The 25,717-nt window shown below is 39.2% G+C and overlaps 1 protein-coding gene across 3 annotated transcripts in view; it reads left to right on the top strand.

Annotated features, from left to right (window-relative positions):
* The first annotated feature begins 1,301 nt into the window (after positions 1–1,301).
* Positions 1,302–25,717, top strand: part of nrg3a (neuregulin 3a) — a 519,285-nt gene continuing 494,869 nt past the window's right edge. Inside the window, exons 1-2 of one of the 3 annotated variants that reach the window (XM_032553045.1) lie at positions 1,302–1,634; positions 2,454–3,805. In XM_032553045.1, coding sequence (XP_032408936.1) covers positions 3,082–3,805 — 724 coding nt within the window. In that variant the 5' untranslated portion in view covers positions 1,302–1,634; positions 2,454–3,081. Of the gene's footprint in view, positions 3,806–25,717 lie in introns of all 3 variants that reach the window. The other 2 variants (XM_032553044.1, XM_032553046.1) reach the window with 2 other exon arrangements.

Below are 25,717 nucleotides of genomic sequence, written 5' to 3' on the forward strand. Positions count from 1 at the left end.
TAGTTTTGTGATTATAGCTTTCATTACTGTTACTCTTATTGTTACCAAACATGTCCTTTTTTATATCTAGTTGATGATTATGTTTACAATTATATCTCAAACAGTCTTTCTTAGCATTATTAATAATAATTGGACCAAATCAACACAGTAACATAATGGCTGCTTCAAAGAGTGAGCGCTTGTTGATTTTGATTTGTTTGTCAGAAGACAGAGATGTGAAAACCCACAGGATCATTTAGTTTCTCCCAGAGGAGTAATTAAAAGATTTTTCTTAGTGCACATAGCTGTTTGAGACTTTATGGCCTTAAGTTTGATTTTCAGTGCTGGTTTGTCCTTGCTGAGAAATATGTCAATGACATATAAATTAAAACATTATTTTATTCATTAATCATTATTCATTTAAAATGCTACATATTATTTAGCAAATAGCCAATAAATCAGCTTTGTTTGCTGTAAAGCCAAGTCTGAGTGATAACTTCTCATGTCCACACCTTAGTGTACCAGTGGTGTCAGAAGTGGGATTCAAACCCTCGCCTCCAGGGGAGACTGCGACCTCAATTCACCTGGTGGCCCACCAGGCTTGTAATACACCAGGGGAAACCCTGAGGTCTACCATCCACTGTTATTTTTCCCTTACCTGTTAATTTTATGAAAGGTTAGTGAGGAAGAAATTGTACACAGTCTGAATACATCCTTCATGATTGGCGACTTGCCTTACAGTGTAAGTGACAAACAAGCGTAATACTGGCATTTTGACGAATGCCAGTATTCGTCAAAATACTGGTATTACTGGCATATACAGTATATATATATTTTTATATATATATATATATATATATATATATATATATATATATATTATATATATATATTTTTATATATATATTATATATATATATGTGTGTGTGTGTGTGTGTGTGTGTGTTTGTGTGTGTGTATTTAACATCTTTCATAAATGCTATGTAATATATTACATAGCAAATTATAGGGTAATATGGTACTGTCGTACTGTCTCACCTCTTTACAGTCATTATACAACTCCATTATACTGTTTTGTCATTTATTTAAAATACATTCTGAGCAAGACTAGGCTTAGTCAAATAAATATCAGTCAATGTATTGGAGTTCTTTAGCTTAAGACTCTACCTCTCCTTTTCCCCCTCTCTCTCTTCTAAAGCTCTTCAGTGGGTGGAGCTGAGCGTCTGACTGATGGCTTCCCGCTTAGCGTCTCTGCTCGCCTCCGTCTGGGACTTCTTGCCTGGATCTGGCTTGTGTGCCGATGCAGAGCTCTCCGTCCCTCTTTCCTTTCCCTTCCCTCATTATCTTTATCTGTACACACACCTCTACTCTGCTTTTTCTCCATTTCTGTATGCACGCTGCGTTTTTATTCTCTCCCCTCCCCTCTAACGGAGGTGGGCACTCTTCCCAGAGCTGGTGCATCTAAGCAGGTGCAGCCTCTTTCTCCCCTCCCTCCCTCTCTCCCTCCTTCTCTCCCTTCCCTTGCTCTACCAGTGTGCACTCCGCTCTGTTGGATTTTTTTTCCCTCCTCCCCACCTTTCTCATTCGCTCCCTGTCTCTCAGTGGCAGCAGCTCAGGAGGCAGCTGTATGCGCGTCTGCATCACCATTGCTACAGGTAAAGACGGCTGCATCGTTGGATGCAGCAAACTCCAAAAGGGGGAGAGGGTTGGCTGGGTGGTTGATTAGGGAAGTGCGCGCCTCTGTGGTTGCAAGTCTTCACTCCAGAGCGGGGTGCACATTTTTAATCATCTCTAAAAAATTTTTTAAAAAGCTTCCAGGACTGAAGGACGGGCAGAGGAGCTCAGCTGCCAGATCAACCGGCGGACTGAAAAGCGTGCAGGCTATCAGGAACTAAAAGGGACAAAACCAACCAGCACTCTTTGGATTTTTTTTTCCAGCACCATCCTCTCCTGATGGTCTTACTTTTCTTCTGATCTTTCCTTAAAATTTTTTCCGATCAACTCCCTGGCTCCTCATCAACACCTCCTCTCACATTTTATCCCCTCTGTGGCGGAATGTTCCTTGCAAATACATGACAGGAGTCTTTCTGAGGGCTTTGCTGCAGCATTAACAAACAGTACCCTGAGACGGCAAGAGAGCTGAGCGGACGGCTTGGGGGAAATCTGATCCACAGCCGGCCAGAGATCGAGCAGGATCACTCATTGCAGATTTATCCGCCCTGCTATACCGCGCGACAACACCCCTTTTTTTTCCCTACCTCACCCTCTTGTCCTTCCTTTAAGTCTCTTTTTCAGCACTTCTGGGCAAATAACTGGATTTTTGGATTTCATGGCAAAGTGGGCTTAGATCATACAAATGCATAAAGAGATACAAGGAAGACACTTGCAGAAAGTCTACCAGTGGCTAAAGGTGTTAAATAATCGTCAGAGTGTTAAGCCGACTCCTAATTGATATTTTCTGGTCTCCCTTCCAGCTACAACAGGAAGAGATTTCGAAGGGTGACTTGACTAAAGGTGTTGTGTCAGACCCCGCATTAGGAAGCATCCTTTCAGAGCTCCAAAGACTGGGAAAGAGACTGGACCCACCCTTCAAGTTTCCCTGTCCCATTGTGGATTTGTACTTGGATTGCTACATGTTCACATCACGTCCAAGCTGTGGATTTCTGCTGCTCTGGCATCCAAACATTGATAGCACTGATTTCTAACAGAGGTGAAGACGCTTCATCCCACACACTTTCCTGCTAGAGGCATCTCTTTTTTCCCTCTTCTCTTGCTTGCTTTCACAGTGAACATTTTTGAAGTTTCCTGTTGGCAATCGAGAGTTGGCCAGGAATAAACATAAACTAATTTGGTGGTTTCTACAAAACCTCTCCTGTATTTAACTGGGTGTCTATGAGTCTGAGTGTGGGTACTTGTGCTTTTGTGACTGCATGACTGCATGTATCTTCTTTACCCCTGCCTTTCTTCGTATCTTCGGGATACATATTCATATAGTTGCTACTTTGTCCTCCTCTACATTCCTATCATCTTTCCAAAGTCTGGCATTGTCAAGAACCTTTTTTTGCAATGTGCTATCAATGCCTATTGCAGGGTTAACCCTCGATGAGCCATAAAGGACGGCAGGGCAGGATGAGTGAGAGCTCCGGAGCTGCTGTATCTGGGGCAGTGATCCTGGAGGAACCCGAAGGTTCAGGAGCTACCGGGGGCCGTGGAGAAGTCCAGGCTCAGGATCAAGGTCCTTTTCGGTGTGCTGTGTGGCCTCGCCAGCAGACATGGCTGTGCGTGGTCCCTTTACTTATTGGTTTCATTGGCCTTGGATTGAGCCTAATGCTCCTGAAGTGGATTGTTGTGGGTACAGTTCGGGATTATGTGCCAACGGACCTAGTGGATGCTAATCGAATAGGCCAAGATCCCATCTTTCTCTCTAAGCCAAGCGGGATTCCTAAAGGTCCTGATACTACCACCACTACAACTACTCCCGCAGTCGACGGTGGAAACCCCACACCTAGAACCGTAACTGTGGCGAAAGGCAGAACTCGCACTGTTGCTTCGACCACAACTATAAACCCCAGAGGGGGCGGAGCCTCTGGAAGTCAGGTGACACCTCGGAACCCTGGAAATCGTAACGGACATATACCTTCGATCTTTACTACGACCACTGCAGCACCGCGGACAACCTTTGTAATTGGAGCGGCAACTGCTAGCTCATCTCCTGCGAATCCGACAGTTCTTCGTGACTCCACACAAATGTGGACTACGGAACATACTACTACAGAGGAGGCCTCTACCACGCTGACCACGCATACACATAGCCAACGCAAAACACGTAAGTTTTTTCTATACTTTGTGGCTTTTAAAGTGTCTTACTTGTATTGCGGTTGTTTGAGGACTTTAGATTTTTTTTCCATTATGAAGAAATCTGTTGGGTAGGTTTGTGAAGTCAAACATTGTTGCAGAAATTAGGCGGTTCACTCAATCTGTTTGGTTTTAAGTCAGTGTGTATTCTTTGTTTTTCTTGGAAACTGTGGTTTTTAAACTGTTATAGGCTATATTGCTAAACAGTGATGGATATTTCAGCTGGAGCTGTAGAGATTTTGTATCAATAATCAATATCTGTGGCCTTGAATGGATATGTTGTGGTTTTTCAGCTGCATCACAAGCTAAAATGACTTACATGGATAATATGGAGCATTTGTGGTATTACACTTGATTACACTAAATTATGTGAAGCTTCCTGAATACGAGTCTACATCTCATCCATATTGTTTGCACCATGCTGAGTGATTAAAAATGTACTGAGTTCACAAGGAGGAGGATGCATTGATACTCCCTGTACACTGAGTGGTGTTGTTTACCTGTAACTTCAAATTTACATAGCTATGGTACTTAAACTCTGCATTTTTTCCACTGTCATCCTAAATTGAAGTTGCCATCATTCATATCAGAGTTACTTGAGAAGATCAATTTGTTGATTGATGCTGATTCCTCTTTTTCTGTTTTACCACCTCTGTCCTTGACTAAAGTTATGTGAGCACCCATGCTATTGATTAGTGCTACGGTGGGATTCTCTCGCTGCAATCAATGACTCTCACAGACATACATGTACACACACAGCTTCCTCTATGATGGATGCTTCCGCTCTCAAAATGGTAGGTGCTGGTGTAGTTCTTTTTGTGTATGTGCCTTTGGGCCACCGAGCAACTGAGTTTTTGAAATCAAAGGGGGGATTTGTGTGTGCGGCCTTACGCAGCACATCCTCAAGCTGTCTTCTAGGAGACGAACCAGGGGAAGCAGATAAATCAGCATTCATCTAATGGTAATCTTTTCTTGAAGATTTGCATTACATTTACTGTTGCATTTGCAGTTTTATTTTATTGCTTGGTATTAAAATTGGGGACAAGGTTTTATTCTCTGTTTTGAACAAATTTACTTTGTAATATTTATTACTTCTGCTGTACTTTTCTGGTGGCTAAAGATATACAATGAAAAAAAATCTCCTCTTTATTCCTTCTGTCTTTGTATTTTTTGGTCATACTTAAATGTTCCAGATACAGATGTAACTGTATCTGGAATTATTTTAGTTGTCTATTAATCTATTGATTATTCCAACAATTAATTGATTGGTCTAAGAAAGCTAAAAAAAAGCACAATCAGCAGATTCTTATTTAAAATCTTCCTTTTTTCATTAAAATACATAAGAAAATGCAAAAAAGAAATATTTACTTTTTTAAATAAAGGAACTATATATATATATATATATATTTATACTGCTCAAAAAATAAAGGGAATACTTTAAGTGTTAAACACCTGTTTAAGTGTTCCCTTTATTTTTTTGAGCAGTGTATAATGAAAAACAGCATGTAGCATTCCGTTAATGAACGCTTGGTCATTTGTATTAAGTGAGGTGTCTGCAACTAAAAAATACTTCTAATAATACTTTTGAGCTCAGCCCTTTCTGCTTGACTTATCGATACAGTGTTGGACTGATTTGTTGAGGTTTTTTTTTATGAACTGATTAATAATCTGTTTATCCAACTATATTGATCGATGTCCCCAACCCTAATCTCTCCGTTTAGCAATAAGGGCTTAATATGAGGGGTTTTTTTGTGGTTTTTTTTTTTTTTTTACAAAATTTCAACCAGATGAAGCTAACGTAAGGAGTTTTGGTAGGACTTTACAAAGTTTTTTTGTATTTTTTTATAAAATGCAAAATGTATATATTTTCATACAATTTGTGCATAATTACTCTTTCGACTGCGTTATTTCACCAAATGATTAATCAATTACGGTACTAAATCAGTTTCTGTTTCACAAATACCAGTAATCAAATTTTTTTTCAGTCTTAGTTGCAAATAATCTGGTGCATCTAATCAAATATGGTGTGAGTAAACACAAAATGCAGTACTTGAAGTAATTCTTAAGGAAAACAAGCTAACCGAAGCAAATGTAACTGCACTCTTTAAACTTAATAATAGGTTGTCCAACAAATGCCACCCAGCGCTTGTGATGTTCTTTCTTCACTGTGGTGATGTTTGGTCCAGTCTTCTTTGCAGAATTTCCTAAATCTAATTAGATTCAGCTGAGATACCAAGGTATCAATGTGTTATGAGGAGTTTCTGGTAGTTCCATTGTGGTTTGTTGGGGTCTGTGAAATCCCCAAATCTGTGAAATGGCTTCCAGACTGATGGTTATTTTATGACTTTATTGTAAGTTTATATTGAACTTATGATAAAGTCAATGTGAAAAGGAACTTACTTACCTCTCTTTTGGTCCACTTCCTGTTGTCAACAAGTTCTGTTTCAGGACTCTCTTAATTCTGGAGGTCAGGTAGTCATTTTAGCCTTTTTGTTGCTAATGAAATAGAATCAAACAAATGTTGTTTATCCCAGTTAGTTTGTGATCTTACTGAAGGGGGTAATTATATTTTCACATGGGTCTTGCTTGGTTTGTACAAAGTTACAAGCATGACAATGAAGCAAAGATAAAATAAATTGGGGGGGCAAATACTTTTTCATGGCTCTGTGAGAACTTCCTTAAACGATTTATAAAATTATTCAATTAACATCATGTTAGGTAGAATGACTGTTAGCATTGATATGATGACACATTTACCCATGAAAACCAGCAGTTCACTTACTCTAACTCGGCTCTAGTTAGCTGTGCTCATGCAGCTACTTCTTAGGTGCCTACGATTATGAACCAAAGCTGAGATTACACCAGAGAGCAAGGACTTTTCCCTCTGACAATACAAACAGCCAATCATTTCATTAACAGGAGGAAAAATGGAGGCCATTCATCATCATCTATTCATTTATTAATTAGCCATAAAAAAAGAATGCAATTTCTTCAGCTAGTGCTCAGAAAAGCCATTAAACCTTGTTGATAGATATCTTACAGAAAATGTCACTCCCTCTCCAGCTCTCCTGGAACATTCCAGCAGCTACACAGTTCCCCCCTTTCCTCCCCATCCCGCTCGCTCGATAAGCCTAACACCCCTCACACTCCCACCCCTTCGATTCCACCACCCACATGCAGCTTTGATTTGAAAAGGCCATCATTTTCACATTAACTCTCCATTATGTGTAAATGTCTTATGATATTACTGAGTTGGACCGCCTTCAGAAACGGTGTAGGGATCTGTTAGTCTTCCATCTGTGTGCTGCTCATCGGTACCGGTCATTCTGGATCACAGAATTAAGAGTGACATTGTGGTTCTTCTGCCTTGGAGGCTCTGAACTACAGGAGCCAAATGTGGACATAAAAGTCAAGTTAAGTTTATCTGCATAGCACATTTCAGCAACAAGTTAGTTCAAAGTGCTTTATGCCATAAAGACAAAGTACAGTAACATTACATTTTGTCAAATGTCGTCACCAAGACCATCAAGCAAATATGCATCAAATATATTGATCAGTGTTTCATTTATTGTAGTTCGTTTGAAACTTCCAGAAAAGTGTTTTGCACTTTTCTGGAAGTTTGTTCCAGATTTGTGGTGCATAGAAGCTGAATGCTGCTTCTCCATATTCTGTTCTGGATGCAGAGCAGAACCAGAACCAGGAGACCTGAGAGGTCTGAAGGTTGATTCTTTAATCCATTCAGTGATTCATAAACTAACAGAACAGATCGATCAGTTTCTCTACATCTTGATGAAACATGAATTTGAAAATCCTGGAAATGTTCTTCAGCTGATAGAAGGCTGATTTTGTAACTGTCTTTCTGTGACTCTGAAGGTCCAGGTCAGAGGTCATCACTCCCAGAGTTCACCCTGATCTCTAGTTTCCAGCTGTAATAACTGAAGCTGTGTGTTGACTCTAGATTGTTCTTCTTTAGGTCCAAAGACAATAAGTTCAGTTCTGTTTCTGTTCAGCTGGATGGAATGGGTTCAGAGATACCATATAATGCTAAATACGTCAAGGTGGAACTCACTGTAAAGCTTTATATTTACTCTAATATTCTATATTACTTTTCACTCTCTACTTTTCCTGGAAAATCCTTTCTATATGATTCAGATCAATATTCAGCTGAGTTCTAAGCCTGATGCTACCAAGCCTCTTAACAAAGTGCACTCCAGCTGTTCCCCAACCATTTCCTCGTTTGTCTACAAAGTCCATCGATGGACTACAACGATCCACTGCAGCTCAGATCTCACATAAAGTCACATCAAAAATGAATGGCACCCTGGGCGCATCACTGCTTTGGTGGGATTTGGTGACATTCTAGCTTGTCTAACTGTCAACAAGTCAAGATCTGAAAGCTACAGTATGGAAAGATACGATAGTTAAGTTGTCAGACATCATGCAAATGTCACTTTGCAAGAATAACTGACGGAAGAGCAAATCCTTTGGACCCTTCAATGTCTGAAGTGCTCCCTGAGTGATAAGATGCAGAATAAGGTGGAGATCTGAGCGAGATTAAATTACAATAATGATACAGGACAAAATGTCAGATGAGGTCACAGAGAAAATGCCAACAGATCAGCCTCAGGAATATGAGCTGGAGAAAAATTCCCAATGAAAACAGAAATATTAGTCAAATGTATTACCGTAATCTGTTGTCATAGTCTTCCGTTAATGTTAGCAGTTCTAATTGTTTTGTCTAGGGCTGAAATGATTCATCGGATTAATTGATGATTAATCAAAGATAGAAATAACCGTCAACTAATTTAGTCAGTGATTAATCGTAAGACTAACAAAAAATTGAAAGAACAATCCACTCAGAGGAGTAATTAAGTCAAAACTGTAATAAAATATATACATTTTGAATTTAAGAAAAAAAAGACTTCTTTGTCTGTAAATATTTTCTACCCACAACTAATCAACTTGTTCAAATTCAAATAATATAGTAAAATATTTAAATTGTAATTTTACTTTAATTATAGTAAGAAATAATTTTGAATATCTCCCAAGTGGGAGGATTGCGTGTTTGGGTGTAAGGCCTTCACGGCGAGCCTCTCTGTGGGATTAGGTCTGAGGAAGATTGTCCTGAGTCTTAAATCCAGATTAATAACATCCCGTCTCTGGAGAGAAGAGCAGGATGGGAATTAGGAAGAGAATTGCATCAGATCCCCTATCAGTCACACTCTACATGGCTTTCCAAGCAGCAGCCTGACTCCTGGAGGATTGTTTTGATGTATGGCCCGACGCCGGATGTTTTTCATTAAACGAAGCCGGGGTGACACGTTTAAGGCAGCGCTTTCTCTTTGCTGTGTTTCTGGATCCCTCAAGGGTGCTTTAAACGAGGTGCTGGGGGAAATAGTTTATGTCTATAGTAACAACACAGACATGACAACTACACAGACTGAAATGATGTTTTACTCTTTACTAGACGACGGTATATTGAGTGCGAATGTTGCATTTGTTTGACAGAGAAAGTTCTAGGCTTATCATCAAACTTTAAACCTAAAAACAGAATACCTGGATACTAAACATGCATCAAGATTGACCAATCAGCAGGTTTACCTTTCAACTCGTGTGTTTATATAAGCCCCTTTATGGTGGTTATGTAAGCAATCTTATTTAGTAGAAAATAAAGTGTTATTCTGGTTTTGAGAATCGTCTGGAGATCTAGAGATTCTGTTTAAATTATGTGACTGACAAGAGAAGATAGAGTAAAGTTCTATACTGTATCAATTTCCATCAGTTTATACAGAAACAAAAATAAGTCAATGCCTAAAATTCTGTATTTTAAATTAATATTAGTTATGCTTAGTTGACTGGCTTTTTCTTAAATAAAAAATATCAAATAATTAGTCAAACATATGGTGGCTGACTGGGCGTGTAATGCAATATGCTGTACACTCAAAAACAGGAGCAGCAAAAAAGAAAAACTTCAAATTTAAAATTAAACTTCAAATTTTAAAATTGATTTCTGAACATTTTGAATCGATTCATAATTCCCAGGACTAGAAATTGCAATTCTCTTTAGACTTGATTTTTTTTCCGCACCTCTAATATTAAGGTATATTTGGTGTCTGAGATATTATAACTGGCAGCTTTAAGTGCTTTTAGAGGAGATCTCAAGTATTTCTGGAATTAGTTTTTTCAGATGACTCTGGACAATAGCAGAACTTTGGAAGGTCAACAGTTTGACCAACCAATATGTTTGAACCAATTATGATTACAATGGCTTAAGGTGACTGTCCAGTTTGTCTCTGTGTTGCCCTGGCGACACAGAGACAGGGCAACACAGGGTCACCCTGCGAGAGGCAGGGTGACCCTGCCTCTCGCCTGTTGACAGCTGGAGATAAGGGTGTAAGACAGGGGTCGGGAACGTATGGCTCGCGAGCCAGGTGTGGCTCTTTTGATGATTGCATCTGGCTCGCAGATAAAACATAAAATATTTAATTTGGATGGATTAAAACAAGTTTTTATCCATCCATCGATTTTCCACCGCTCATGTCCTGTTCAGGGCTGCTATTGGCTGCAGGAGCAGTCCATTATTTTAATTGGATGATAATAGCCTACGTTGGCTGTTGCTGGGTAAACAAGTAAATGCCCCCTTTTGAATCAGTCTGCTCAGGCATTAGCTCAAAGCTAACCCTTCGACGAAGAAGATGGCGAAAAGAAAAAAAGACGAGGAGTATCGTACATTTCAGGATGAATGGACCGAAGAATTTCCCTTTGTGGAGAGAGCAGGTTCTGCAGTGTGTCTAATTTGCAATGACAAAATTGCGTCGATGAAACGGTCGAATGTAAAGCGGCACTTCGACACACGCCATGCTACCTTTGCATCAAAATACCCGGCGGGAGACAGCAGAAAGAAAGCGTGCCAAGAGTTACTGAGCAGCACCATGTTTGGATCTACGTATGCATGTGAGCAGTCATTCTCACATCTTAACAACATCAAGTCCAACCTACGATCACGTTTAACGGATGAAAGCCTCAACGCTTGTATGAAGCTAAATCTTACCAAGTACCAACCAGACTACAAAGCCATCAGCAAATCCATGCAGCACCAGAAGTCGCATTAATGGTGATTATTATAACAACATTATTTAAAAGAATAAATTCGGGCGTGCCGTGGTGGCGTAGTGGTTAGCGCGACCCGTATTTGGAGGCCTTGAGTCCTCGACGCGGCCATCGCGGGTTCGACTCCCGGACCCGACGATATTTGCCGCATGTCTTCCCCCCTCTCCTTCCCCGTTTCCTGTCAGTCTACTGTCATATAAGGGACACCAGAGCCCACAAAAAGACCCCCTGGAGGGGTAAAAAAGAATAAATTCAGAGGCTTATTATACTCACATTTAGTTGAATTTAGTCTTAAAATATATTATATGGCTCTCACTGAAATAAATTTCCAAATATTTTGCTTTCTTGACTCTCTGAGTCATAAAGGTTCCCGACCCCTGGTGTAAGATAATGGATGGATGGATAAAGGACTGAAACCAACCTGGAACTTCCATCAGTGCTTTCCAACACTCTATGTTGTGAATTTCTGCATCAATGATTGGCTCTTGGAAGGTGATGCTTCATTTTAAGACCAACTGCAGGTTTTCAACCTGATGTTAGAGTTCACAGTGTTCCCAATAGAATTCTAGCTCAGGAAAGCTGCTTAGTTCCAAAATTCCCATTGAGTCTTTCCAGTTTGTCCATGTGCTGACCAATGCCCAGCACTCACCTACCCACTGCTGAACATTTGTGTGTCTACATGTATTCAGTGATTGTGACTCAGCTCTGATCTCTAATATAAATGAGGGCTGAAATCAGCTCCATTCTTCAGGCCTGATTGCTTCCTTCCACCAGGGGAAAGATGTTTTTTTTATTCACATGGCAGCTTTCCAGGGAGGAAATGCAAACGAAATCATCCTAAATATAGAATTTAAAAATTGTTGCACCTCATACTTGTGTGACTATTTTGTCGCACTGTATTGAAAAAAAGATTATTGTTATATTAAATAGCTTAATATAATTAAGCTATCTATAACACTGGGCCTTTATTTTGAAACTCCATCTTGTTTTTTTAAGATTCATTTTAAGACCTTGAAAATCTCTTTATTTTCCTATGATGGGGTTTCAGTGAGGGGTATTAGCAGACTCAGTAACTCTTATGCATGTACAACTTTCAAATGTCTCCATGTTGTTTCGAGGGAACACAGCACCACTAGTCGTGTTTCCATTTATCTTAAAGATGCAAAATTGGATCTATGAAAATAAATTTGCTCAATGGGAATAATTTCAAGAAAAGAAAACAAGCATGTTTTTTGATGAAGCATTTTTGCTCTAGGATGAGGTTGTTGTTTTGGCCCTATTGAAGTTAAGTGTATTTTGCCAAAACTGCAATGGAAACACTTTTTCGCATCACATGAGTCACATGATAAACAATCATTACTACTGGTGTAAACTACAAAGAAGACAGCAGGAAGTGGTTGGAGGATGATGGTTCAGCATGTTTTTAATGACCTTTTTGCATGAAGAAACTTATTCATGCGTAGTTTTAATTGGATTTCTTATTTAATGGAAAAACTGCAATTGCAAAGTTGTGTTTTTTTTGTTTCTGACATAATTGGACTATCAACAAAGTTTTGTGCACATCTGTAATGGCATCGCAGCTACTGGTGCACACACGTCAAACAAGGCTCCCTGCCAGTTTTTCCCTTCAAGTTATTGACTAATAACTTGAATTGTTGTTTCTTTTTTTTTTCAAACGTGTGCACATTTGAGTTAGCTTGGAGCTAAGTCTGGTAAGTGACCAATAACAGAGCAGATCTGAACGGGTTCCAAGTCTAACCCACCATATCCGCCCTTAGCCCCGCCCCTTCCTACACACTGTCCGTCCTGTTCCCTGTCAGCCCACCAAATACAATAAAACTAAACATCTTCAACTATCTTGTTTTATTTCAGACCATAAGCCACAAGAAAATAAAAAATTAGATTCAAAGCAAGATCATAACTTTAGTTTTATCTTGAAGCATGCCAGCTAACAGAGAATCCTTTCCCTACACTATATATGATTGTTTTGATATTTTGTTCATTTCTCTGTATTGGTCCAGGGTGAAGCCTGCCCTTTTTCCTGTTGGCTGCTCAGAAAGGCTTCAGACTCCTGTGACATTAATATGTGACCAAAGAACAAGGTCAAATTACCAGCCCTGGTTCATTCCTGGTATTAAAAATATATTTACACATCTCCCATACATGTTAATCCCATATTTGCTGTATTTTATTTCAAAACTAAACTAGATTGCAGCATGTTTTGATCCCAGAAGTGTTTTTTTTTTTTTTTTTAATATACAGTTGACTTTAGTAAATTTATGACCGGTGCGTGACAGCAAATGAAAAAACATCAAAAACTTGTCATCTAATTGAAGTTGGACTTTTAATCTGCTGTTAATGCCTTGAAACAGAAATTACTTTGATTCATTCTGATGAAATGTCTTTCAGGGCAGGGAGTGATGAAATTTTAATCATGCGAAGAAGAAACATGTTCAATACATAGTGGAAAGTTTAAATAATTGAAGATGGGTCCCTTTTTTTTAATTTTTTTACAAATTATCCAGAGTCAACAATTTGCCCCTTCTGAGTACTTAAGAAAGTAAAGGCACTTTCAGTTCCTCAATGAGTTTTTTTTATTGGTTGGAAAGCTATTGAATTCAGCAGAGCATTTTTTTTGTCTGTGATTTGGTTCAAAATATTACGATTACATAAATTTCCCATCTGCCTCTTTTTAGACATTCTCTCCCTTTCCTCTGCAGCAGACACTAGAACCACGTTCTGATGACGGTGAAGTAGAACTTTTCTATTTTTAAAGAATTGGAACGAAATGTAGAAATAGTCTATATTTTTTTTAAAAACATAAGCAAAGCTAGGATAAATAGATTTTTTTTCCAGCGCTGATAATTAAGATTGTCTGCCCACCTATTTTTCCTCTCTCACCACTTCGCCTCCCTCTTTTTGGACCCGTCAGCTGGCCTGCAGCAGCAAACCGTTTAACACAAGTAAGCAAACAGACATTGCAGTGCTATGAGTTCAACCACAGCCCGCAACTCAAACTGCAGCTTGTTTCTCGTTCGTTACGTCAGAGGGGGGATGTAGACAGTCACAGTAGTGGGTGAATTTGACCTGAATATCCACTAAAAATAATTGTGTAGCTTGGCACATGTGTGCTTTCCTCCAAGCTAAATGAAAACAACCAGCATAGCATCAAAATTGTGTAACAGATGCATTATTTTTAGCATTTTTAAAACATACCATATTAATGCCAGCTGGGCTGGACCTCTGAATGAGGTCAAACACTTTAAAGGAGGTGAATGTCTATGAAACCATTTATTTTATGTTGCATATTTATTTATTTAAATGTCACCTTCATATAAACCAGTTTTTACTTTGACATTAATGGGGGGGTGGGCATTTATTATATTGTTTATTATTTATTGTAATTATTTCATATTACAATAAGAGTGTTGATTGATTAGTTTATATTTAAAAAAAGTGTATACACTTCTTTGTATGACTGGTGTCATAAGAAGCAAATACAAATGTTTTTCAAAATGAGTATTTGCGTTTGTGGGGCTAGATTTCCTGTGACACATCCGTAGAGTCACCTAAAAAAGAAGTAAGAAATAGTTCTTATAATGCTTGTTGTTTTACAATAGAACCTCAAAATATAGAGATAAAACTTGAAGTCCATTTCGCCCAACCCTACATGAAAGGGTTTTTTTTTGTAAAAGCTTTAAAAGGGTTAAATATTCAAGGGGTTGAATACTTTTTACAGACATTATATTTTCTAGTCTACAGACTCATTTTTGGACTGAAAGCGTCAGCCAGTTAAAATATCGATGCTAAGCTACATGATGGTCCCAATTTGTGAGTGCATGGTTGGGGGTGAGATGAATATTAGATTGATTTGTTCCAACTGACCAAATCAAGAGTTACTGAAAATGTATTTATTAGGTTACTGACTCTATAAGAGAGGGACTTGTATATCTTCAAAAAAAGAGCAACACTTCATTTACATAAAGACAAATATTAAGGATGTATTTCTATTATAGAAAGATTAGGGCTTTCATGAACTGCAGCCAGTGAATACAGCAAATAGTGAATAGGAGTGTGTGAATCCATGCCTGTTGCCTCATTGAAGAATGAAGCTCAGAGTAAAAGTGACACATGCGTGATGAAGATATTTATCATCACAAGAAGGAAGGCGATTACTAAATGTTGGCTCCAGCCAAGTCCTCCCACCCTGAGGCTTTTTATAAATATTATAAGCCTGATCCACAATATGGAGATGTTGATTTTTTCAATACGTCTCCAGAAGAAGAAAGGAGAGAGACTCTGTTTAATAGCCAAAGATTTGTAACAGTTAATTGTTGTGATTCCTGAACTCTTTTGCTGCCCTGGTTGACCTGCTCCTGCTATTTTTCTTTTTCTGGGACACTAAACAGTCAAGTGTCTGTAAACCGTAACGGTGAACAATGTGTTTCTGTTGCTTGCAATAGCCCTCATGTTTGTTTGTTCATCTTTGCATAAAAATAAATAAAACTGAAGTAAAAAAAATAGAACGAATTATGATGGAATCTCAAAACATTTAAGGTAGCAAATAGAAATGTCCAATTACCTCTGAGCCTTTTCTGAATCCAGAGAAACTAATAAATGAATTGTATTTTAGAAGTTGCAATAGTCTTTCAAATTAATGAGTCTTTTTGTATCAGTTACACAGATTGTTAAGAAATCCAGTCCTGTCTGGTGCCAAGTTATGAGGAGTCATTCTTTCAAGCCTTGTTCTAACATTACCCTGAAAGCTAGAACAGGATTCTGTACTATTCTGATTATCTTAGTAAGTCAGCGGATCCTGAACACCTTAAGGCAGAAGTGCCCAATCACAGAGACCCAGACCAGTATGGGAACTGTGGTGTAGTGGTACTGGGTTGCACAACAATCAGGTGATATGTGTGGTAAAAGGGAAACAACCAGGTAGGCCAAGGAAGATATCAAGTCAAATCATCGGGCACTGAACATTTAAAGCAAAAGGTCTTGGGAATAGAACATTTAAACCAAAAGAAATGAAACAAGGCACAGAAACTGTCGATTTGTGAACAAACTGTAAGATAATAATGGAAGGAAATGGGATTCATGCACAGGCTTACCATACAAACGGAAAAATACAAAGAATTTCTTTCTTTGGTGGTTGTTAGTATAGAATTTATGGATTGTAGTGTCTGATAACACATTAGATTTTTAGGCCTCTAATTTGGAGCACATTGAAAGAGAGCAAGTCTAAAGTGAAAGAATGACAGAGGAGAGAAAGTCGTATAGAGAGAACGCCAGTCAGCACTGTAACAATCTGCCTCTAAACCTGCAGAAAGAGAGAAAACAACCCAGAAACCACAACAAACAACATATAACCCAGGAACAGCTTTAACTGGCTGTCTTAGTGGGAGAAATGAAAATGTTTAAACTTCTAACATCACACTCATTTTTTCAGGTGAAGTCTCTGAGTTAAATCTTTTGCCATACTTGGAAAATATAAGAAATGAAAAACACTTCACCTCCCATTTGTTAGTCATTAACTGCATGTCATTGCAGTGAAGTGATGCAGTTTGATTCCAACTTGTTTTAAGCTTCGAGGGTCCAGTGATGACTGCTGCAAAGGAAAAGACTTTCTCCTTAACTTCTGCTCATTATGCTGCTGACATGTTGGAAACAAACAGCGTCGTTAGCTAAGAGGAAAAAGCCTCGGCGTGGACGGAGATAGCACACAGCCTAATGATTACGTTCAGAAGCAGCTCTGGGTGGACGTTCTATCACAGGCTGAGCTGCATTATCGAGCCTGTCTTCACTGATATCCTGCTCTCTCAAGGTCAGCTCATCTGATTCATATTACCTTCGCTCCAGCTGCTGACTGGACTCAAAGAAGTGCTATTAAGAGATGAGAGCTAGCATTTTCAGCTGGAACAAGCAGGTTTTGTTAATTGAAAGACAAATTAACTTTAAGTCGTTTTTTTAGGAGGGTTTATAGAGTATTTTCCAGAATACAATGTCATGAAGATTTTAAAGGGACATTTTTTTTATACCAATTAAATATGCAAAACCACCAAATTTTTACATCAAATTGTTGGATTGGTGATTAATTTCTATTTTAAGCATTAGTTCTGTCATTAAACATTCTTCAACAATGGCACAATTGCAAATGAAGGATGGACCCAGTGATAAAAAGGCAATTTAATTCAAAGTGTCCTGAGTGATTTCTCCTTATTGAATCGGATGCTGGTTGTACACTTCCATTAAGAGCTTAAAGTGTGTGTGCATGAGAAATATTATCATACAATCACTTAAACTTTTTATGGTATTACATTTTCATTGTGCTCATGCACATTTACCATATGAAAAGAAACAACTGAAAATCTCTTGTGATTTATAATATTTTGGAGAGATGCTCCACTCAGAATTTTCTGACAATCAAAATATTTCTCCTGCTTTCCTGCCATTACATTAATAATTATTTTTAATAAGAGAAGAGACAAAGTCATAGTTGTGTGGGAAGACATTGACTGTAAAACAGGGTTTTACTGATATTGTGAAACCAAGTTATTAAGTAGTCGATATTTTAATCTGACATAATTATCCTGTATTAAAACTTTTCCCATAGAAAGTCACTTTAACTTTGAGGTTTTCAAAAGCTGTGCAACATTTCCAAATAGAGAATGTTTTATGAGGTGGAAAAGTTGAAGCTCAAAAGGAATAAGAAAAATAGCTATGCTATATTTAGCCTTACTGTGATCTGCTTAAAGTCAAACTGTTGCTTTGTTTTAAAAACATTACTATATGTCTTTTGTTCTCCTGGCAACATTTTTAACTTTGTTACTTAAGATGCAAACTTTGAGCAAACTGTTAAGATGTTGTGATGTTTAACATTTTACAGTAAAATTAAGCTATTAGACTGCTAGTTCAAAAAAGGCCCGGAGGACTGAAGTTTAGTCAACCAGCTGTCCAGTTTTCCTTCTTCAGATCCATTCTGTGTTTAAACTGCTGATTCTGTGATTCGCTGACTCAACGGTAGAAAACAAACATTTCTTTTGACCTTCTGACCTCTTGACTCAGTTAAAAAAAAACGCTCTAAATCAAGCTGTTATTCAAAAATAAAGGATACCTCATGCTGATCTAATAACTCTCTTGTTCTCGTCCATTAAGTTAGAGATTGTGATTCTGTGCATGCAGGAGAGTCAGCATGCGGCGACACATTTTTCATGCGGCTGATATGAGCCACCTTTTCCCATCCTCCGCCCTCCCACAGGATATCGATCTCATTGTGATTGTATCCAGGTCTTTTGCCACTCAGCAGTTCGGCAGGCGGCTCACTCCGGCGAACAGGCCCCGCATATGGGCGTGGGCCCCGATTATCCCCAGCTTCTGCTGCATTTTGCTGCAGTTATTTTTAGCTTCAAAGATTGTTGCCAGCCACTCTCTAGGAGGGCTGCACGGCGCGAGGCTTTGGTGGTGGAGGCCTCGGAAACAGCAGCACTAGAGGAAACAGAACAAAGCCGACGAGAGGAGACGGTCTGTGTGGAGGAAATATTTACAGTCAGGGAAATTTAGATACGTTAAGATCAGAAAGAGAAAAAAGTACGTACCAGGCTTGTTTATTTTAGACACACCGACACTAAACTTATATTATGGTAAGTAAGTGTGAGTCAAGACCTCAACTATAACAGTCTCAAGGTGTAGGAGAATGTTTTCTTGCAAACTGGAGGTGCTGCTGTTGTTATCAGTTATTGTGTCAGCTTCCTGGATGAATCCTGGAGTGACAGAAAGCTTTTCAGGTTGTCACCAGAACAGGATCAGAATAACTTCATTTTAATAAAGTAAGCGTTTCCACAAAAATGTTCAAAACTTTCTAGACTCAGATTTTTAGATTTATTACAGGAGTTTTTAAAATAGTCTACACCAGTGGTTCTCAAAATGGGGGTCCAGGGAGTGCTAGGGGGGCCTCAGAAAGATGAGATTAAAAAAAAATGGGAAAAAAAATATATTTTTGTTATTAAATCCTTATTATATAAGGTAAAATATTTTTTGAAGATGGAGATACAAGATAGAATTGGCTTTTATTGTTCCACACAAGGGAAATCCAGGAAGATGTAATTTGCCATGCTCATCTTTCTGATCGGCCTTCAGTCATATTTATTATTAGTGAATACAAGTGAGAAAAAAAACAAACTTCAGTGCTTCTTTACCTATTTTGTAGCATTTTCTGCAGGTTTGCAATGGGTTCCCCAGCCATGAGCTAAAGCTGCCTGGTGGCCGTGGCATGGAGCAGTTGTAGACATAACCTGGTGTAACCTTTCAAATGTCCAGATTCTTTTCCATTGTCCTTGGTTCTACACATTATGAAAGGCCAACATGGAAGTTTGCTTCTGATTTATCAATACGGTTAAAGGTTGCTTGACTAACTTGTGTTGTCTTTTAGCCTTGTAAGAACCAACCCACGTTCTACGCTTTGCGTCGTGCAGAAGGTCTGCGCCATCAGATGTTGAATAACGATTGCTTCCTGGAGACTCTGTTGAAGATTTAACATTTACCCAATAGCTAAAGTTTATTAGCTATTTATCCAATAGTGGATAAGTTGAAAGGTCACTCCATGAAGCTCACCAGGAATTGTGTGTGTTGTAAACAAGTGTAGGAACAAAACTACCTGTTAAGTCTGATTGGCCCTTTCAACACTCTCCTGTTGTAGAGCAATGGGCGACATGGCTGAGCCTTTAGGACACCATTTTGCTGGTGAAGTGCAAGCACTTTGAACAAAAGGGATATTTGAGCAAAAAAACGTTTTCTATTGCTTGTAGTAATTTCCAGTTAATAGATTCTTACACTGACTTCAAACTCTTAAATGGTTTGGCTCTGAACTATTTCTAAAATCTTACATTTGTTTGATGGACTTTCTTTGTTCTGGCTGCTTCAACTGAAAGATATTTACAGTTTTCGTTTTTAGAAGGATTTTTTTAACACATGCAACGTTTCAGTTTCTCTCTGTAATCCAGGCTTCAGGGGACAAATTAAAGATGCAATAATCCTATATTTATTTTATTGCTTATGAGGGTCTTTGCAGTACAATAAGCAAAAAGAAAATGGTGAGATTGTAAGGCTTGTACAAATGGCATACTGGAACAAATGAAGTACCCCGTAAAATTTTATAACTGTAGATAGATTTCACTAATTGTTTCATAACCTAAGCAATTCTACTTTACAGATGCACTTGTTTGAGATTTAGTGACAAATTCCAGCCCAATTCCAATTTTGTAAAACTCCAATCTGTCAATTGAATTTTAGCTGATTCTATAGAGAGCAAAACACTTTCTACTTAGTGGATAAATGGAAAGATAACATGTCTTCACAATGGGCGTGCCGTGGTGGTGTAGCGGTTAGCGCGACCCATGTTTGGAGGCCTTGGGTCCTCGACGCGGCCGTCGCGGGTTCGACTCCCGGACCCGACGATGTTTGCAGCGTGTCTTCCCCCCTCTCCTTCCCAGTTTCCTGTCAACCTACTGTCATGTGGGGGACGCTGGAGCCCACAGAAGACCCCCTGGAGGGGTAAAAAAAATAAATGTCTTCACAATAAAAAGCGTCCATGCTTCTCTGCCGTCGCTTGGTGACAAATTTTAGTGGTCCACCCTGGAGAGATTGTCAGTTCGTTATCCTGAACAAACTAGTTTTTTATGGTAAAATACAACCAAAGAAATGTGCTGGTCTAGCTCTAGTGGGAGAAATGGCTTAAGGACTTCAGCCGATGACAAAAGAGAAATTCCGCTCATATCAGATGCCACTACACTTCTGTTTAAATTATGTGGAGAAGGAAGTTGCATCTTGTGTCTTAAGAGTTTTTTGTGTAGTTCCCGTTAGTTGTTTTTGGTGCAGCACCCCCACAGGAAGGTGGGGGTGCATGTTTTTCACCCCCACATGTTTTTCAATTGGTTTAGATTGTTGACAGTGCAGAGTGAAGGAGAATCACACCAGCTGAAAATGCAACAAATGTTGCAACTCAGGTGCGAAACACCCTCGCAAAGTTTTCACTGAACTTACTCTACTTTAGTTGTTAATTTAAACTTTTTCACAAAGTTCATTGAGAGCCAAAAATCTCATCACGTCGTAAATAACTGCTTTAGGCTCTTTTTTCCTTAATGAACACTCCCACCATCCACTGAGGCAGACGGCCTCTGCAGAACCTTGAAAAAGACAAAAAAAAAAAACAGGATAATGGCCTGGAAGACAAGTGTTGAAAATGCAGGGAGAGAATACGCTGCAGGAAAAAAAACCAAAAAAAAAAAAAAAAAAAGAGTTTTCCACGCTGGAAAGATGGAGGCAAAAGGAAAGCAGCCTCTCATCTATCTAACAACTCTAAGCCCTCCCTTCGCTCTCCCTCCATCTCCTCCTGCCCACTCAGTTCATTTACATTTACATTACTCCCAGCCGGAGTTGATTTGGTGGGGAGTGATAGATGGATGGGTTCTGATGCCGTTTATAGAAATGGGCTCAGGAGGGTGAGTAGTGTCAGCATTTTGCAAAGTGGCGAGTGCAGTCTTCTTCAATATTGTTTGGTTGTTAGCAGCTACTCAGTTAGCTGAATCAGTAGAAAGTTTGTTTACAGACTGGGAGAGGTCAATGTGTGTTAGCCGGCTACCTTAAATGCTACATCTTAAGAGTTGTTGGCCAAGTCTGGGATTGTTTTGTAAATCTAATTGATGTTAGTTTGTTCTTATAACTTTAATATAGCAGTTAACATATAGGTTAGCTGGTTTGCTTGTTATGTCAAGATTGTGCTTATTTATTTGAAATACTTTTAGAATTAAGCAGGAGCCATTATGGAATTTCCTATTTTCAGACTATCAGTGTCTATTTACACAACAGTTTACAAAATGAAAACTCATAAGATGAGCTAACTGCTTTTCTTTGACACTTTTTCTTGCTACTGTTGGACTTTTGTCCAGTTTCTGAACTATTCAGATGTTCTGCTACAGAAACAAGTGATGCAATGTTGTATCTTTTATCCACCTTATTCCTAGCCCCCATGAGTCTTTGCATGAATTATGTGCGCAGCTTCTGCGACAAACCGGAATCGGCATTTGTTTGCATGTTAACAACTTGCTAAGCAGCTTTTGTCAGAGGTTTTAGGCAATAAAATATGTGGGAACGCCAGCTGTCACAGCTTAAATGTGGCAATATTGTTTTACCGTTACTCACAACTATTGAGGGGAGGGACGGTGACTTAAAGAAGTAACCCGCACTAGCATATTTAGCTACTTCACTGACTCAGTTGCTTTGGTTGCAGATGCAGGTTTTCTTCCATTGCTTTTTGTCCACACAATGATACGAGAACATGTAAAGCAATTTGTCTTCTCTCTTAAAGTTTAGATTTAAGAGAGAAAATTTGTTTTGTTTCCAGGGGATGGAAACTGTACTGCTTTTCACAGGAACATGGCCTTTTTGTTTTGGGAGCCAGATGAAAACACACTTGTTGCAGCCACAAGTTCTATTTGGTTTGATTATTACAGTACAACAACAGCACAAGAGTTACAGAAGCTCCCCAATGGGATCTTAAGTTTTCTACTGGCAAGTTGCTCTCTATAACAGGTTAATGTGCGGTTTGGTTGTACTCCAGTGATGATGTCCCTATTACAATCTGCAGCGCAGCAGCTGTGGTCAATTCTCTACTAACTAGCAGTGATACTCAGCAACGGAGAACATCGAGGTTCTGGTTCTGATGGACTCAAATAAACCCACATATTCCTTTTTGTCTCAATATTGCTGGCCCAAACATAATGATAAAGACTCAGATCACCTTATTATTATTGCACTTTATTTTTTAAACGTGTAATCCAGGAGTGCCCAAAGTCGGTCCTGGAGGGCCGGCATCCTGCAGGTTTTAGTTCTCTTCCTGGTGATACCAACAACCTTCTCAGCATGTCGGTGTTCTTCTTAGGCCTTCTATCAATGCATCATTGGATCCAGGTGCGTTAAACTAAAAGGAGAGAACTAAAGCAGGATGGCGGCCCTCCAGGACCGACTGTGGGCAGCCCCGGTGTAATCTTTTGGATTAGCGTAGTAATGTAAGGTAATGTAGTTAAAAGATGAAAACCAATAGCCAATTCTCGTCACACCAAGCTTATAGTATGTAGTTCTGGTGTTTTATGCTGTCGGCACAAAACTGAAACTCAGAACTCTGAGCAGCTTCACTCTTTTCTCTTCTTTGCTGTCTGTTCTGTAGAGAAACCAGCTGCTGGCAACTCTGCTAAGTCACAGTCATTCTCCTCCAAAACTTAACGATCGTGGTCCTGGAACGCTCGTGATTAAACAACACATTCTCACTCCTGACTCGTCATATATTGACGAGTTGGGACGTTTTCTGACCATGCGTCACATATTGACGATTTGGGAATGTCACGTTTTACATGGATTTTTGACGCGAAGGGTTCTCGTAACTGCTGCCGAACCTTCAAAACCCAACGATTTGGTTAGGTTTAGGGCAAAAATTACGGTAAGGCATAGTGTAAAACACCTCGCGTCACATATTGACGCGAAAGGGTACCCTGCGCGTCAACATGTGACGAGGACGGACCGTCCCATGCGTCAATATATGACGAGTTGGGAGTGAGAATGGGTTGGATTAAACTCACAATTACGGTCCTCTGTACGGAGCAGCTCTCTGATAGCAGTCCATCTACTATTTTTACTTGATATTGTACAATATCTGAAAATAGAGTTGTAACATCTATTATGAATATAGATTAGCAAAAAACCCTACAAATTACAGTGAAATACTGATACTTCACTGGGCGCTGGAAGTAAGACCCATAATCGTTTCCGCAGTAACCCTCCCAGGAATAAGCTGGATAAGACATTTGTCACTCCAAGCCTAACCCTAAAAACAGGTGGGGTGGGAGGAGGCAGTGTGGAGTTACTCAAACCTCCAAAGAGATCAGATGTACAGTTACTTTGTTACCATCTCCAACATTTCTTTAATGGGAAGATTTTAGGCTTTAAAGTCTCAACTTTTTAAACCTCACATTCTGCAAGCCGACTCATATCTACTCAAATCTATTATCAAACTTAAAACAAACCTCTGCAAATTGTACAAAGTTGGTGTGGAAAGGTCAGACGTGGCTTATTACGCTGAATAAAGTGAAGCTCTACAGCGCGACCCAAAAATGACCACTACAATGAGAAGAGGCTTTTTTGTAATCCCAGACCATCATTCATGCTGAAAGAAAATCCCTCTCTATTGAACGGAGACCAGACAATCATCCAGCTGCCAAACTGGAACATATTGCTGCTGGATAAAAGTGTTTGTTCTACTCCATTCTACCCTAAAAAGATTTTTAAAAATGTATTCCTTTTCATTTGTGTATTCATATTCCTATAAAGAGGCCCAGTCGGCTTCAAATCCAGTCATGGCTGTTTCAAAAGATGGCCGGGTTTTTGTTTGCACACTAGCAGATCAAACAAAGAAAGGTGGTGTAAAACACATTTCTGCTCATCCTCCGGCACTCTGCTGTTAATATTATATTTTTATTGCGCTGTATGTTTGCAGAAAGTCTAGCTATTGCTGTCTGGTTAGAATAAGAGGCGCTTGTCTGTGGTTTTTACTTTGTTGATTGGCATCAAACGTATTTTAGCCAAAGCAGGAAAAAATACTGTGTTTGCTTTAGAAAAATGCTAATCTGAAATGTGAGCTAGCTAAATACCATTCATGACATTTTCAAAAATCACAATACAAGACATCACTGAGCACAGGATGTTTTAGGGATTCGTTAAAAACGCCTTAAGCTCCCATACAGCCGCTATGCTCCCTGGACTCCGTGTTGCTCCCTGACTCCAGGCCTCGCAGCCAATAAGAGCCGACTGAAGGGTGAACAGAAGATTGAAGGCATCAGCCGCTGCAAAAGAAATTCAAAAACGTGTTATATAAGCAGGTGTCGGGGCATGCAGAGCCTCGAATGTGAGTAATGTAATTCTAATTTTAACCGAAAACCACCAAAGGGAGGGAGAGAACTGGAGAGACGTGGACTGCAGTGAACCAGTGGCACCGTTTACCGCGGCAACGTTGTGCTGAAAGGACAACTTCTTCAAAATGCATCTGCCAAATGTCATTGGGCAATTTAAATAGAGTGCCTTGCAAATACCTTTTCACAATGTTGCTACAAACTTTTTTCTTAATCTCTTAAAATTATCTTTCACTATGATTATAAGTTCAAGCCATTTTGAATATGTGGATGTCAAAAGACTGAAATTTTTGCCCCTTCTTCACAACAACGGCTCAAGCAAAGCCAGACTAAAGTGTCAATAATTAACTTTTTTTTGTTTTCTGAAAAATTTGCAATTGGATACAGCAGTAAGATCATTTTAAACATGTTCATGTTATGCTTCCACACAAGCTGTATTTTTAGTCATTTCTCTTCTACTTCTCTTGATTTCTGAGTCTTCTGGTCACTTTCTCCCAGAATTCCATTTTCCCATTTATGTCAGCCTCCATGTCATTTCAAAATAAAAACATTCCCATAGCCTCTGCCATGTTAGTTAGCCTCTATGCAATAGCCTGGTAAAAACCAGACTGTCATTCTACACTTTGTACACAGAGTCTGGACTCTCAGCTGTCGAGAAACAATTGACTGCTGGAGGTGTGGACTCTGTTGAAGTTTTAAACTTTATCCAATGCTGAGCCGAGCTACGTTGTTTCCAGCAATAAAATGTCTTAAGCATTCGTCTTGCTTGGATTTTAATTGCTCAGTATTTAGAAGTGCGGCGAACACGAACTCAACGG

This window comes from Xiphophorus hellerii, chromosome 22 (genome assembly GCF_003331165.1).
Source record: "Xiphophorus hellerii strain 12219 chromosome 22, Xiphophorus_hellerii-4.1, whole genome shotgun sequence".
Classification (NCBI taxonomy): Eukaryota; Metazoa; Chordata; class Actinopteri; order Cyprinodontiformes; family Poeciliidae; genus Xiphophorus; species Xiphophorus hellerii.